The sequence below is a fragment of the Seriola aureovittata genome, chromosome 11, assembly GCF_021018895.1.
Source record: "Seriola aureovittata isolate HTS-2021-v1 ecotype China chromosome 11, ASM2101889v1, whole genome shotgun sequence".
Taxonomy (NCBI): Eukaryota; Metazoa; Chordata; class Actinopteri; order Carangiformes; family Carangidae; genus Seriola; species Seriola aureovittata.
The window spans coordinates 21,482,491-21,498,767 of record NC_079374.1 but is presented as its reverse complement, the minus strand read 5'-3'; the positions used below and the strand labels follow the sequence as shown (position 1 = coordinate 21,498,767).

The 16,277-nt window shown below is 38.8% G+C and overlaps 1 protein-coding gene across 1 annotated transcript; it reads right to left on the bottom strand.

The window, feature by feature from the left end:
* Positions 1–818: 818 nt before the first annotated feature.
* LOC130177722 (alpha-1,6-mannosylglycoprotein 6-beta-N-acetylglucosaminyltransferase A-like) lies at positions 819–15,153 on the bottom strand. The gene is made up of 18 exons (XM_056389646.1): positions 15,071–15,153; positions 14,039–14,135; positions 13,078–13,143; positions 12,628–12,843; positions 11,283–11,359; positions 10,906–10,995; positions 10,683–10,748; positions 10,047–10,223; positions 8,025–8,194; positions 7,692–7,817; positions 5,428–5,561; positions 5,143–5,267; positions 4,647–4,790; positions 2,803–2,949; positions 2,453–2,566; positions 2,202–2,276; positions 1,949–2,106; positions 819–1,809 (listed from the first exon to the last, which is right to left on the bottom strand). The coding sequence occupies exons 3-18, from the start codon at positions 13,136–13,138 to the stop codon at positions 1,608–1,610; spliced, it is 2,082 nt and encodes a 693-aa protein (XP_056245621.1). The 5' UTR covers positions 13,139–13,143; positions 14,039–14,135; positions 15,071–15,153; the 3' UTR covers positions 819–1,607.
* Positions 15,154–16,277: the final 1,124 nt, after the last annotated feature.

Genomic DNA, 16,277 nt, shown 5'->3' with positions numbered 1-16,277 from the left:
TCCTTTCCAATGCAACCCATTGTGTTTGACCAGGTCAAGAAGCAATTAAGATAACTAATAAAGCCAAGTCTGTGTGCATTAATAAAATTTTGCATTCACAGGTGCAGACTAAAACTAACTAAACTAAACTAACTAAAACTAACGGCTAAAACTTCACTTGTGGAAGAAGAAATTACATACTGTGCGTTTAAGATGTTCTCTCACCTGCTCTTCAGATTCACACTTTTGCATCATCATCACAGGCCTGCACTCATGCTCCTCTGGCAAGAGGTTCATTAAGTACACCTCTAGGAAATGGATGGAAAATGGGAATTCATTTGTTTTATAAGCCCCTGACTGCTTCCCGGGTTCACAGCAAACTGAGAAACTCCCTGGACAGCTCACATCATTATCAAGTCAGCCAGCGGCTGAATTCTTCTGTCTGAATCAGGCCTTCACAGACTAATGCTCACTCCCACTAGTTGGCAAATGAAATGCCTAAGAAGAAAAAATGAGTGCCTAAAGGCTTTGCATTTAGCAAGTACAGTTGAACGTGGCGCACTGTGGACACTCTTCAGCTTCTCAGCTCAGTGAGAAAGCCATCTCATATTGAGCAGGGTAGTCCCCAGCAGTACCAGAGTTAATTGTAATCTGTGCACAAATCACAACATACTAGATGAATAAAATATACCATTGAATAAATGATAAAGTGGAATAGAAACACAATCTGAAATGTGCAATCATAAGGAAATTGGATTGGATTGGATCATTTACTCCCCTTGTTAGAAGTGAGTTTGTCAGTGGCCAACATTCACATGGCTGCAAATAAACACACTACCTGAAGGAAACACTTTAATAACATGGTGATATGCCAACCATGACAGGTGTTAAATGCATCTGTTAATAAAGTCACTGTATCAAATCAACAACACACCCTGAAGCAATTTTTTTTTAACACTATTTCAAGTACTCATTCACTTTCATGTGGTATAGTAAGAATGTCAGAAGTCTATAATGTGCAAACTCCACGTGGAAAAGGCCAAGTATCAGACCTGTCGACTTCCTGCTGGGAGCCACTGAGCCCGCTGCACATGGCCATGTTGACATGAGGTAGTGCTGTACTTTGATCCAAGAATTGACCTTTATAGTATGTGCAGAGTGTGACAACCCTCTCCACCTGTGTACATGGTGCTTCCTGTGTGCGGCTGCTTCCTTTACAGGTACTAGAGGTGGGTGTGGCAAAAGGTTTTCGGTACCTGGGCTCATCAGCAGACTTGGCACACCTGGGCCCTGTGTGCTGGTGCTTTTAAAACCATGTTGGAGCTCAGTTCTGGTTCTCTCTCCTCATTGAGGTTGGCATTTGGTTTGTGTTGTTTCTGTTGCTGCACCATACAACATTGCATTGCTTCACTCATGCACTCACTTACACTGCTGATCCTACAGATTACACATGCCATTGTTAGTTTAGGTTCTTCTTCTAGATTTATTGTCTGTTTTTTTTTTTTTTTTTTTTAATAAAACCTTTGTTTGTTGGCTTGTTTGTGTGCATCCCCCCCTTTTTTTCATGGCTGTGCGGCCCGGTTTGTGACATGAGTGATATACACACGTTTTCATTGCATGTACAGCAGTTAGATACATGCCTTGCATAAGGCTATTTGGTCCTTAATGTAGTCTCTGCAGGGACAGATTCGAATCAGGGACTGGTTTGATCTCACACAGCTGAAGAGCAGGGGATCAGACTGCAGCAGACAGTGTTTACTGGTGTTGTTGAAGGCTGGGAGAACCAGATCACTGTCAGAAACCTCTGATGTTTGACAGTCTACACTGTAGCTGGAAAAACATGAAGAGGAAATCATCAGCAGCTTTGCATTAAGCCATAAAGTCAAACAAGCCTTTAATTCAAATAGTGATGGATGATTGCAGATATGTGATTGGATTCATGTGTGTGCACAGTAACGTGTGTGCTTACTTGGCAAGATTCCTGGTGCTGTTGAGATGTGGGAAGAAGGCAGGTTCACAGATCAGCCCCATCTTCTGGCATGCCTGTTTACAGGAAGTGCCTGCCTCTGCCTGCACAACCTGGAGCGCACTCAGTGGGGGCCAGCTCGCTGTGCTCGAGCAGAGGTCCTAAAGCGAAAATGAGAAGAAGATAAGAGAAAAGAAAAAAATCTCATCTCACTATTGTTTTCCCACACCCTCACCTCCACCCACACTCCTCCAACCTGTTTTTCAATCAGGACATTGACCCTCTGGAGCATTCCTTCACAGGTAAACTCATAGGGAAGGTAGGGCTCAATCTGAAATGTATAAACAAAAAGAATTATTGAAATACAAATAGACTAGGAAAGGCAAAACTGCAGAGTGGTAGAATGTGATATCGTGAAAAATTGTGAGGTACAATGCAGCTAAGCCGCTTCTGTTTTTCCACTGTGGGAAATAAGAAGATCTGACACCAAATTTAAAAGGCACTTACACTTTGATTGAGTATAGCAGTGAGAGCTTTCTCCACTTCTGTTTTGTTGTACATATCTATCGTCCATACATAGGGTTCTCCTATGGCCTCAGCATAAGGATGCTGCGATGTCACCTACAACACAAACAGATCACCAGTAAAGAACCTGGATAGTAACTATTTATGCCTATCTTCCAAAATACATACATTTTTCTGTTTGAACCAATGGCTCATCATTTGATTCATTGTTATTTGATAGAGGTTAAAAATGATTTCTGTACAGCGTGCTTGGTTCAACAAAGGTTAAACTATGTAATATATTCAGATATTATATCATAGCAAGTGTCTCAGTTTTGAGCATAATCCCTGACCTCTCTGATGTTGGGCTTTCCTTTGAAGAACTGTGAGTTCAAGCTGCTCTGCGGGGGGAATAACCTGGGGTTCAGGAAAGCACAGCCATTGGCTATGGCCTCCAGAGGGGCGGGGCCTTCATATGGGAAAGACAACCCCACAAAAACCTGCAACAGACCACAGATAAAAACACAGTTTAAAATCTCCTAACACAGGCAAACCACATGATATATTAATATATATGTATACATAGGTAATATGAAATATGTGATAAACTCATGCACTTCTTTACTGTCACCACACGGTGCCAGCCAACACCAATACATTAAACGATGACTTAACACTCAGCTCTATTCCTAATGTCACTGCTTTTAGAGCACACGCAGGGAAGACTTGGTGGGTTTTCATTTCTTAAACAATGCCTCCATAAATTTGTTATTGACTAATGTGGACATAAAAAGTTAAATGCGATGCTCTTTGCTGTACACAGTGTTTAAGGCACATAAAGAATCTGTGTGAAGGTTGGGCTGCTGGAGACCTTGGTTTCTATTTAACAGCTCAAAACACATACATGACTCTGTTTTATCAACTTGATAATTTAACTTTTCCCTAATTTTATGGAAATGTTTCATAAATGTGATTTTGATACGTGAGACATCTCTGAGAAACCAGCACTAAAACGTGGTTAAATACAGTGGATTTTAATATGATCTATATACAGTATGTGATTGTTGATAGAAGTTTTTGAGCAGCACCACCTCCCCCAAACTCCAAGTAAGTATGTTTGGGTGTTTTGTTTATTGTAAATTAATGATTTTATTTGGATCCCAATTATTTATAACCAATGCAACTCTACTCTACTCTTCTCGTGGTCCTCGGGGAAAAAATAATACAGCAACTTGCAATGTTATTCTATGAATTGTAAATTAAACAAAAGTGAAAGTCATATAACACACTCATACACATACATGCATTAGTTTCAGGCACTTTAGTTGCTTCATGCAGTGCCATCCGATTGAAAGACCGCAAACATACAACCAGAGCTGTCAAGAACTTTCCTCAATGGCAAGAAGAGAAAAAAGTCCTTCAACAGACTGTGCTCTGTCGCTCACAGAACTCAAACTATTTCATGAAGGAATTCATTGTACACAACAGTTACCATTAAGTGTTAGTTCTGTGTTGTGGGAGAGTTTGTTTACAGTCCTTGGTAAAGGTTATTATCCTTGTGACAGGACAAGTAGGCTCCAGAAGAATGATAAAAGGCTGTACGGCCTCTTCACTTCCACCTTCAGACAGAACACACAGGCACAAATTCCCTATCTGAATGAAAAGTTCAGGACCAGACGTACCGCTCAACTCTGAACTATCTGAGGCTTCAGCAGATCCTTTTTTTACTGGGTAGCAGTCCAGATGCTGTCAAAACCAAGTATACAACCTACTGTCATATCCTTGAGGAAAGAAAAGACTTTCTTTTAGTAGCAGATGTCACTCTGTGTACTTTAGGTACAATGTGTTTACACAGTTGGACGAAGACGTTGTCTTATCAGTGTTGCTGTTTTATAGTAATTTCTTTATTTTGTCACCTCCATCAAATGTACAAGTCTAGTTTGTGGCAAAGAGAAAAGTTGCCACTTCAGTGTTTTTCTACACATTGGATTTTAATGAGGTCAGAAGAAAAGAAATATTAAAAAGAAAAAATGATTTGTTTTGTAATTATTATTATTCATTTTACACATGCAGCATTGGGCTTTACGATAAGGGAGTGAAGCCGAAGTCAACAAAACACCAGTGTAAATATAAGATATATGCAAAACATGAGGATTTATGTGAATGATTGATTGATCCCCTTTCACCTCACACTTACCTTGCTCTGTCTCAACAGGGCCTGCACCTCAGTCCCTCTGATAATGCCGTGGTTTTTCACATAGTTTGGAATGCGAGAACTGACGTCAACCGTCCCATGGACGTCCAGGTACTTGTGGATAATGTCCAGATAAGACTCTTTACCCTGCAAGTTAACAGCAGAGGAAGCAACGGATGAATTGCTGGAAAATCAATGGACAAGCCACAAATTACACCTTTCCCTTGTCAAGTGTGTATTTCATGGGGGAGTCTGAATGAAATACCTACTAGTAAACAACTATTGAAAAAACCCACACACTATACAAGGTTTTATACTTGGCCACTTTACAATTTCCTGCAGTAAACATGATAACTTTTTCTCTATATCCTCTGCTAACTAAAGCCTGTGCGCGTTCTCCGCATTTTCTTGAATCAATATTGGTGCCTGAAGAAATAAGTCTTTCAAGAAGTATAGTAAACTGACTTTTTGGGCTATTACAATGTCTGATTATTGTTACCTCCCAAAACTCGGCACGCTTGCCGTACACGAGAGCCTGGTTTTGTCTCTTGGTCTGCTCACTTTCTTTAGCGTTCAGCTGGTGTGGCACCACAAAGCCCAGGAAAGTGTTGTCTGGTGTATGTGCTGCTCACAATAAGAGAATACACATCTAAGAGAGATGCATGACAATAATAATAATAATACTAATAATAATAATAATACAAAATTTAAGATCAAGCAACATACAGTATATAAACCACAAAATTAGCTGTTGTAAAATACAGAGCAAGAGATGGACACATACGGAACATGGTGTAGAACTGCGCTGGGATCAGATTGAGGCCACCAAATGGACCTCTAAGATTGTGTTTTTGAGCCCAAACTGCATGATTGAAGTCTGGCTCAGTGCCAAAAGTATCCAACACACGAATCATACATCTGATTGATAGATACAAACACATACACACACATCACACATAAAAACAGATACTGACAGCAATTGCAAAACCAAGCACAAAACCCGAATAGAAGAATGTGGGAAGAATGTGCACATGGACACCCAATCCAAGTATGTGGATACCTGAACATTACATCCTGTAATTGTTGGACATATTATTACAAATCCATGGGCATTAATCTGCTGCTTTAACAACCTCCACACATGTGAAGGCTTTAAACAAGCTTTTACAATATGACTGCAGGGATTTGCTCCTACCCATAAGAGCATCAGTGAAGTTTGGCACTGATGTTGGGTCATAAGGTTTGGCTTATAGTCAGGGGTCTGATTCATCCCAAAGAAGTGGGGATGGGGTTGTGGTCAAAGCAGTTGGACTCCACCAAACTAAACTCAGAAAACATCTTTATGGACTTTACCTATTCGTTTACCTTGACTGAAACCAGCATGAAAAAAAAAACAGTTCCTTACAGACCATGGCAATTATCTATTCACTTTAATTGCAGTCAAAAATGCAGCTAAATTTACAAGTGAAGAGCTAATAAACAGGTTCAGGTCGATATTTGCATCAATATCAATATGCTGGAGTATGCCTTCAGTTCCCCTCGCTGCACATGTTCTCAAAGGTAAAAAAAAAAGACATTTGCACTCACAAGCTTACATTCCCACATCAAAGATGAGGGTATATATAAGGGTGCAACTGCATGCTGTTCCTCACCCACACAGATTTCCATTCATTTTACATAAATATTCATGCATGAGATTTAAGATTACATTTTTGTGATACATTACATCATTTGATTGAAAGATGAGTAAAATTAGCAGAACAAGATACTGGAATCTATAATGTACTTTCTGATAGTCTTTATAATGTGATGTACGGCACACATGGATTTTGTAATTTTAAATTGTTAGATGCAATATATCTAAACTAAACTATTTAATTTAAACTGTTCAGAGTCCTTCCTCATTACCTCTATGCTTTCTGTATTCATTTTTCCTTAAATATGAACCTGCCCTCTGACCCTTTCCTTCTTTCAGTCTATTCTTACCTCCCATTTCCTCTCCCTTTAGTTGTCTTTGACACCTGTTTTCATCTCTGCAACTATCTCCAGCCGACTTATTAAGGAAACATAGAGTAATTTCACCCAGCAGGTTTTCATTCAGACCCATCAAACCACCAGTTTACCTGGAAATCTTACCTGAACTGTGCTCTGTGTAGTGTTGGGAAGTTTACTTTTGAAATGTAATAGGTTACAGATTACTACCCAGCAAAAAATGTAATAATGTTACTGTTTGTAATGTAATTACTTCACCAAAGTGATGCAACTTATTACATTGCATTACTTCTTGATTACCTTTCTGTCTGTTGGTGCCCTGTAGAAATTTCATAACCTAATGACCTCTCCAAGTTAATGTTTAATGTTAATGTTAATGAGTGTTATTAGACCTCACCCCAATTTTTTTTCAGTAACTGTCAGAGATTCCGTTTATTTAGTAATTTCATTATGTAATCCTGTTGTATGTAAATAGTTACTCCTCAACACTGGCTTTGTGCCTCCTGGCCTTCTCCTTTGACCCCCTCTCTACTGAAACACATGGGGACAACTTTATATTCCTCTCCTGAACTCATGTTTAATTTTCTGAGATGAATTCTCTCTTGGCCTTGAATTGTGTTCAAAAGTCCATAAAATGACCAAAAGGGGGCAATATTGTTTGTTCATTGCTTCTTTTTTTTTTTGACATGTCAACACCATTCTGTCCTATCACATAGATGTGCCATTTGCAGCATATTGTACACCAGGGATGGATTTAGACTGCAAATTACACATCTCTGCATTCTCTTAATAATGGTATTTCAAAATTAATAGATACCCAAATGAAAGCACCATGATTATGCAAATCACTAAAACACTCTGGTCCAAAAACATGTTGCCATAGAGCGGCATCATCTTATTCAAATGGGACCTTAATGAAATGCAGCACTAAAGGAGAGTTTAATCATGTAATGTTTTCTTTTTTGTCATCTCCTCTTGAGTCATCAAAATCTATTACTAATGCTGTATGTTTCATATACATTAAAATATTGTCTGGACCAGGATCCTGATACTCACTTGTATTTGATCCAGGATGTCTTGAGTACATTTTGAAACTGTTTAAGGCCAATAATGTCTGTATAGATCAGGTTTACTTCCACTTTTGAATGAGGTGGGCAACCGCTTGTCTTAATCCCTAGAAAACTAGAGAGACAGAGAGACAACCACAAGAATGGATACACATAAACAGAAACAATGTACTTATGTAAATAGGTGAACACATTAATTAACATGATTATAGCTTCAAAATTGTTGCTGATTTTTCAGCTAAAATCACCAGTTAAAAGTGGCAAATCATTTTCATACAGCAGTCTGCAACAAAAGGCTCTTCTTGTGTGCACAAGTACTCACCTCTGGAGATCAGGTATGGAGGCAGAAAGGTGAAGATGGTGACCTAAGATTTGAAGTGTGGAGATGAGGTCACTCCACTGGACTAGTTCCCCAAGAGGGCCACCACTGAAGGCAGCCTCTGCTATTCTAAAACCTGACTCATCTGTCACCGCACCGGGATGCACCAAGATCTGGGGGGGACAAGGGGAAATCTTAAATGTTTTGTCTCCTTTGTCAGAATTCAGACAATAGGGGGCATCGTGTAGCGTAGTGGTTTAAGCAGGCGCCCCATGTGTAGAGGCTACAGTCCTCGTTGCAGTCGGCCCCGGTTTGAATCCCGCATCGGACGGCCTTTCGCTGCATGTCATTCCCCCTCTCTCTGCCTCCCCGTTTCCTGTCACTCTCCACTGTGCTGTCCATTAAAGGCATAAAAGCCCAAAAAATATACTTAAAAAAAAAAAGAATTCAGACAATAATTTTTTATTAAAAAAAAAAAAAAATTATATATATATATATATATATATATATATATATATATATATATAAAGAGTTTTGAGTGTAATGTCTTTTTTTATATTGCCAATCATGAGCAAAATCACAGCAGCAAGGCTCTAACAAATGGTTTAAACTGCATTTTTATCTGCTCAAGTGTAAGCAGCAAATGTTATCCAATAGCCATTTAGCCAGGCATAATGGCTAGCATTATTTACAAAGGCCCAGGGCATTTAATTATGTATTTAACTTTACTACATAATAATATGGTTTACGGATTACATTAGAAAAAAATACTGAGAATGCTGACTTATTGCCTGGGACAAGCAGGTCAGCTTTAGCTCAAAGCGATTCAGAGCCATTATGTGCATATTAAAGACACTAAACTGCAGATAGAGCTTTCAAATAAAGTTTTAGCATTAGCATTAGCACACACTAGCTAGCTGACTAAATCTGCTAGCAACAGCTGTCATTCCAGCTAATAAAATCAACAGTTGTTGGCTAGAAATGAGAAGTGTGCTTTTTTTTCCTTCTGCGCGCAAGGATGGAACATTTTAGTGTAGCAACAATGATTAAGGAGGGTGAGAGCAATGGGGATACATTACATGTTTGGCTTTCCGCTCTGTGAGGTTGTATTTGGCTGAGAGAGAGCGTCCAGCCTTGACCCAAACCTCTCCCATACTTCGAATTCTTTGGTGAATCCAGCGGAACTGGACTCTGTTTTCCAGAGATGGATACAGGCCATCTAAGCTGTCCCGTATCACTGCTTGGTCAGAACCCGCCTAAAAAATGAAGATAATGAAGATTACTGTTTTTTGCACTTCCAAATCCCTTCCAAATGCTGTAACTTCTTACCCTTTTAGTGCAGTGAAATGAATTATCAGCACTTTTCAAATGAGCTGAACAGGACCACAAATCATTGCCAGCCTGTTTGGCATTCAACATGCAATAAAAATGTATATATATATATACATATATATATATATATATATATATATAAAGAGTTTTGAGTGTAATGTCTTTTTTTATATTGCCAATCATGAGCAAAATCACAGCAGCAAGGCTCTAACAAATGGTTTAAACTGCATTTTTATCTGCTCAAGTGTAAGCAGCAAATGTTATCCAATAGCCATTTAGCCAGGCATAATGGCTAGCATTATTTACAAAGGCCCAGGGCATTTAATTATGTATTTAACTTTACTACATAATAATATGGTTTACGGATTACATTAGAAAAAAATACTGAGAATGCTGACTTATTGCCTGGGACAAGCAGGTCAGCTTTAGCTCAAAGCGATTCAGAGCCATTATGTGCATATTAAAGACACTAAACTGCAGATAGAGCTTTCAAATAAAGTTTTAGCATTAGCATTAGCACACACTAGCTAGCTGACTAAATCTGCTAGCAACAGCTGTCATTCCAGCTAATAAAATCAACAGTTGTTGGCTAGAAATGAGAAGTGTGCTTTTTTTTCCTTCTGCGCGCAAGGATGGAACATTTTAGTGTAGCAACAATGATTAAGGAGGGTGAGAGCAATGGGGATACATTACATGTTTGGCTTTCCGCTCTGTGAGGTTGTATTTGGCTGAGAGAGAGCGTCCAGCCTTGACCCAAACCTCTCCCATACTTCGAATTCTTTGGTGAATCCAGCGGAACTGGACTCTGTTTTCCAGAGATGGATACAGGCCATCTAAGCTGTCCCGTATCACTGCTTGGTCAGAACCCGCCTAAAAAATGAAGATAATGAAGATTACTGTTTTTTGCACTTCCAAATCCCTTCCAAATGCTGTAACTTCTTACCCTTTTAGTGCAGTGAAATGAATTATCAGCACTTTTCAAATGAGCTGAACAGGACCACAAATCATTGCCAGCCTGTTTGGCATTCAACATGCAATAAAAATGTATATATATATATACATATATATATATTTTTTTTTTTTCTTACAGTACCATTTAAGGTAACGTACTGGCATTTTACACATTTATTGAGTCAACTAATGTAGAAAATAAGTTTAAGGGGACATTGAAAATAAATGTGTGAGTTTTACAGGTATAAACAGAAAAAAAACACTCTAGTAAAGCAGTTCTGCAGAGGTTATACAGAAAATACTTTTTATACACCAAAATACGAACCACAGATACACACAAATTGAATGCGGTCTCAGATTCTTTGGTCGTGTCTGTACCTCAGAGTTTTCTGCTTGAGGTGAGGGGGCTGCTCGGCTTGGAAGCACAGGGCACCAGGACTCTATCTTAAAACAACACAGAAAGGAAGAAAGGGCAGATACACTGACACACAAACTTCTTCATCTTAGTGCTTTTCCAATATTAAGTAATTGACTGAAATGAGGTCTTCACAGGGCAGTATTACTGAGCAAGTGATATTTGAGTTTGAAGCCACTTGGGTACCTCACTGAGGTAGATGAGGATGGAGCACAGAGACCCATTCACCCCATAACGGCTATAACAAGGATCAGTCTTCCACATCTCCTTCATCCACTGGGGCAACAGCAAACCACAAAGAGCCAGAACAAAGAAAAAAGTATATAATGATGATCTATGCAATACTTGAGATGGTCAAAAAGAAACAAGTTATTGGAGAGCAAGAAAGGGCTGCACCTCTTTACATTTTTACCTCATTGAATTTCATTGCATTCAAAAAATCATGAGAAACTCAAGTTGTTTCGAAGTACGTTGACAGTATAAATAATGCTATTCATAGGAATATACCACTGAGATTCCAATGATACAGTGGCCATTACAAAATGGTAAAGAAAAACTATTACCTTCAATTTCCCCTTACAGTCTGGGTATCCATCCATGAGGGGCAGTGGGCAATTTTCATCCTCTTTGATTTGATCTTCTAAGCAACACACAAACAACAGCTTGCATGAATGGAAGAAGATCACTTCCCTGCAGACAGACACCTGAACACACCTGTATGTATGTTATTCAGCTAGTCATTTCATCCTGAATCCAATTAGTTGAAGGATATTCTAAAATTTCTTTCTGCATATAATATGACTGAAGTGTGAAATAATGTCACCGATATAAATGTAATAAAAAACGCATTAGTTCATTAGTCTTGACTAACATTGAAGGCATGTTGAGAAAGACAACTTGTGTTTCACCAACTGTTTAAGGGAGTGTGTTTTTCTAGTTCTCAACTAGTTCTCTACATGGTTGTCCTAAGGAATTCTTTAAAATCCCCTGAAGACACACTGGTTGAATAATGAGCAGTTTCTTCCAGTAAGTCAGCAGCTAAGCTGTGATGCAATCTGTTTCTGTGTCTGTATAAGAAACAGTTTTTGCTGTGTGAGCTGGAGGAAGTCTTAGTATAGAACAACTGAGTGTTTACTAGATTGCACTGGAAATCATAGCATCTGTACAGAGTGGTGGAGTAAGAATTTTTATAAATTTTTTTTGGACTGCTATCACCATGTTCTGGAACCTACAGACTAACAAACTACAGGTTTATATTATCAAAGCATACCGCTTGCTGCTGTTGTCAATGCTTATTGTAGCAGGCACTGGATGACATGTTGCTTTATTACAATGAACTTGGGCACTGTAGTTTGTTTTGTTTCACTTTCTTTTTACTGTAAACCCACTACAAAATGAAATGTGTATTAATCCACAGCTGAAAATAGTCCCCAACAAATGTATAATTTACCACTCTCTTGGTAATAGCACTACTTTGAGAAACTACTTTTTTAAAACTCAAATGATACATTTTTCACCCAGTTTTTTTTTTTTTTTTTTAAAGATATACTTAGTAGTATGAGATAAATAGTTTGCCTTGGTGTGCCACAGATGCAATAGGGAGATCATTAGTAGTAGTCATAAGTAGTTTTGTGTGTCTTTTCAGTTGTTTTGTGTAATCTTTTTGGTCATTTTGTGTCTCTGTGTAGTAAGTAAAAGTTTTAGTCAGTAAAGTACTTTCTGTTCTATACATTTTTCATATCAACTCATGCCTCGTGGCCCCTCTGAATTCATCACTTATGTGCTGATAAAATGTAATTGCATTACTCTCTATCTACTTGTTCGGGTAGAGTTTTTCGCTGTTAAAAGAAGACACCAAGTGAATACAGTTTAGTATCCCGCTCTTAATTTTATCGTGAGAGATTTTACCAGATTTTGCTTGCTGGATGGTTTTCTCTCTGTTCTCTGCCTGCAGCTTTAGGAGTTCCTCCAAATAAGCCACTTGTTGTTGCAGATGGACTTTATCAGAACGCAGCTCCTTGATCATCTCATTCCTCATTTTCCCTTTTTCTTTCTCTGTCTCCATTTCAATCTGGAGTGTCTTTAATTCCGCCTTGTAGTCCCTCAAAGGCAGAGGGGGAGCGACTGAGACAGAGAGAGATTGGAGTGTTGACAAATTATTCCTCTGCTTTGAACATACCGTATTTTTAGAGGAGCGTTGAGGCAATCAGCCATTGTACAATAATTATTCATGGACTATTCAGTTGATAAATATTACCTGGGAACATTCCTATTAAAATAAGCAATAGTGCTACTTCACTGAAAATGCATGATATTAACTATGACTTAAAAAAAAATTGCTGGAGAGAGTTTGCTCACAATCATCAGCGGCTTCCACGATGTTCAGGAGATCATCCACAACCTTGACAATACTTTTCATTATGTCTAAGAGAGGGGAGTGGAGAGGTGTGAAGCGGAGTTCAAGGAGAGGGACGAGAAAGTTGAGCAGGAAAGTTGGGGAGGATTAAGAAACAAAAAAGCAGAGGTTGTAAAGTCTACTGAGAAGATATCCCTTTAAAAAAAAACAAAAAAAACAATAAAGGACTCTTCTGACATGGTTGAGAAGATGATTTTACACAAAACAGAATGATACCAGATGTTACCACCATGTCACCAAGCTAAAATCATAGCATTTTTACCCACTATTAACCTCTATCATCTGCTATCCTCTCAACAGAACAGGGTCTTTTTGGGATTTCCTGTGAATGACTCAGATGTTTTTAGCGCAACCTGTTTCCCTGGAGCTCAATCATTCTCCATTCAAATGAGCGGTGAATGGCTCTAACTTATCTAAGGAGGGGATCAAGAACTGCAGAGGATGAATAACGTGCAGGACATTAGCTTCACTGTGTATATTTGAGGTGGCGGTATAATATGGTTTGATTGCTCGATTGCTGTGTCTCAAATCATATACTTCCATATTCCAACTTGCTGCTTTGAGTGAATAAATGCGTTCACATTAATAAGTACGGTAACATGCAGTGTACCCGCACGGTGCACTTAAAACGGTGGTCGCCATCTTGCCTACGTAGCAGAAGGGGAGGGATCACCAGTGTATTTTCAAACTTGTGAAAATGGCAATTGACGAAGGAGCATAATTTCTATGTTGCGTCAAGTGAACAAAGCACCTGGCAGATACCCAGGCAACAACTGCAGTCACTGCTGAGACACAATATATATTTCTACTGACTCCTTCTGCTTCATCATCATAACCCCTCTTTTTTTTCTTTTTTTTTTCTCCCATCTGAGTCCCCTTGTCATCTCTCTGTTCTTTTCTCACCTTTAGCCCGACCTTCTTTCTTTTCTTTCCAAACTTGATCAGGCCTAACCAGTCTGTCGTTACCGGTCACACCTGTGTCCTCCTGTTCAGCATTGCCCTACAACCAGTTTACACAACATAACACATAAACAAACAGCTGGTAACAAAAAGGATGTTTGACCATTATGAATGTAAGCAGATATTTAAGACATAAGGAATCAATACAAATGAGCAATGGCTTGAATTAAACCCGCTGGTTTCTCAATGTTATCCATTATAACAGTGAGTTTCAGAGGCTGTATATTACAAAGAGTTAAGAAGAGGGTTATTCATCCATCACACCACTTAAGAGTAGCTCAGGATCACGTATGTGCTTTAATACGCTGTATGTTGGCTTTGAGACCACATGAGTTAAACGGATGAATGAAGATACAGACCAGGATGAAATATGGCAAACTCAGACACCAGATGAAACCAAAGACCAGCAGCACACACATGATCCTCTGCAGGGTGCGCGTCGGTTTTTTCATGATTCAGAGGCAGCTATATGTCGGGTGACGTGCGATTTTAAACAAATGAAGAGAAAAAAAAGTTTCATTAACACAAATTACAATGCTGCATGTTCAGTGGTGTGACGTTAGTGAATATGTGTGACGTGTCAGAGAGTGAGTGAGAGAGGCAAGACAAATGTAGCACCACAGATAATGATTGATGGTGTCGATGCTGCTTTTTTTTTTTTTTTGGGTTAAAATCCCATATCAGCTTATGATATGAAGATATGATCAACATAAAACTATGGGGGTGTGTGATGATGATGAATAACTCAACACTAGCAGACTTTTCTCCTGACTCTACTCAACTTCATTTAGCACATCACACAGACACATTAATTATACACATCTGAAATTTAACTGCAATAAATGAATTTGCTTTTTTCTTTTTCTCATTTTCCAGGTAATTTTGCTTAGTGCTCTTCCTATTCGTTGTGACATACTGACTTTGTTTTAGGTCTAATCTCCACAGTAACAAACGACAACAAAAACAAACTCTTACCTTAAACTAATTAAAGCCAGTCCTTCCAACATCACCGAATGAATGCACTTAAGTAAAATCCAGTTTCTTTTAGACCAAAACCCCTGTCTATGGACTGTGCTCTTGCAACACTGTATGACTGTAGCACACTAACAGGTTTGCCTGATGCAACCAGTTTACCAGCCTGTTTCCCTGGATAACTGCATGAAATGCTTTGCATATCTTCACTGTCACAGGTGGATGTTTTATTTGCATTTTATTGTCAGATGTGTGCATACAATAAAGCTAATTTCTTTGGATGAAATAACTAAACCAAAACCGAAAGAGTTTTATTGCTATGACTGTGTAAGGTTTGGATGGTGGTGCGCCCTCACTGACTGACTGATGACAAATGCACTGACCTGGCAGAACAGCAGGCTGTGAACGCCCTCCTGATTTAAACTGTCTGTCAACTATGATTACTCACTCAATAAGTCCTTGGTTTCAGAACCACCAAAATCCACATAGTGAAACAAAATGCACTTCAGGGCATACACGTCCTCTGCTCCTCTTGTTATCGTTGTTTCTGTGTATGGTAGCGCTTCATGCGCTTTACTAAACCAGCTCAGATTAATAATAGATTAACTAATAATATAAACATGACAACTTCCCTGTGACAAAAAATGTAGTATAAATAGTAAATGACATTACACACAATGATGTTACATGTGGGATTTTGAGCAATAAGCTTTGAGTGTTATTTGTCAGTTCTGTGACATTGGCAACGTGATTCACACCTTCTGCTACTGCCCAGCTGCGGCTGCTTAAAAATGCGTAACACAATTTGAAGTTGAGGTTTGACAGATCATAATTGAGTGTCTCATGTGTCAATCTTTCATTCTTTGTCATAATAACCAACATTTTGCAGAATAAATGCATATCTGGCAAATATTACCGGTAAAATGCCAAGATTGTTTGACATGGGTAAACTTATTAGTAGAGACAATGCAGCAACACCTTAACACAGTAGGGACATGTCCATACCCAAATCTATGCCCAAGTAAACTCTACTTCTAAAAGTAACTTCTTATTTTCTTATATAAGAGCTCTTATTTTTACTTCTCTTTTTTCCATTGTGCCTCTTGGATCGAAAAGCTTCAACAGCATTGTAAAAATGGCGGAAGACTGGAGCCATTAGCAAGGGATTCTTGGCCATTTGGTTGAATTCAGACATGCTGTGCAATCAATG

What these genes read in the sequence shown, in the direction of transcription:
- LOC130177722 (XM_056389646.1), bottom strand. Translation starts at nt 13,138, where the DNA reads ATGAAAAGTATTGTCAAGGTTGTGGATGATCTCCTGAACATCGTGGAA. An exon ending in TCCATACCTGATCTCCAGAG is followed by an intron (nt 7,818 to 8,024) that starts GTGAGTACTTGT and finishes CTGTCTCTCTAG; the next exon opens with TTTTCTAGGGATTAAGACAA. An exon ending in GCAGTTCTACACCATGTTCC is followed by an intron (nt 5,268 to 5,427) that starts GTATGTGTCCAT and finishes TATTGTGAGCAG; the next exon opens with CACATACACCAGACAACACT.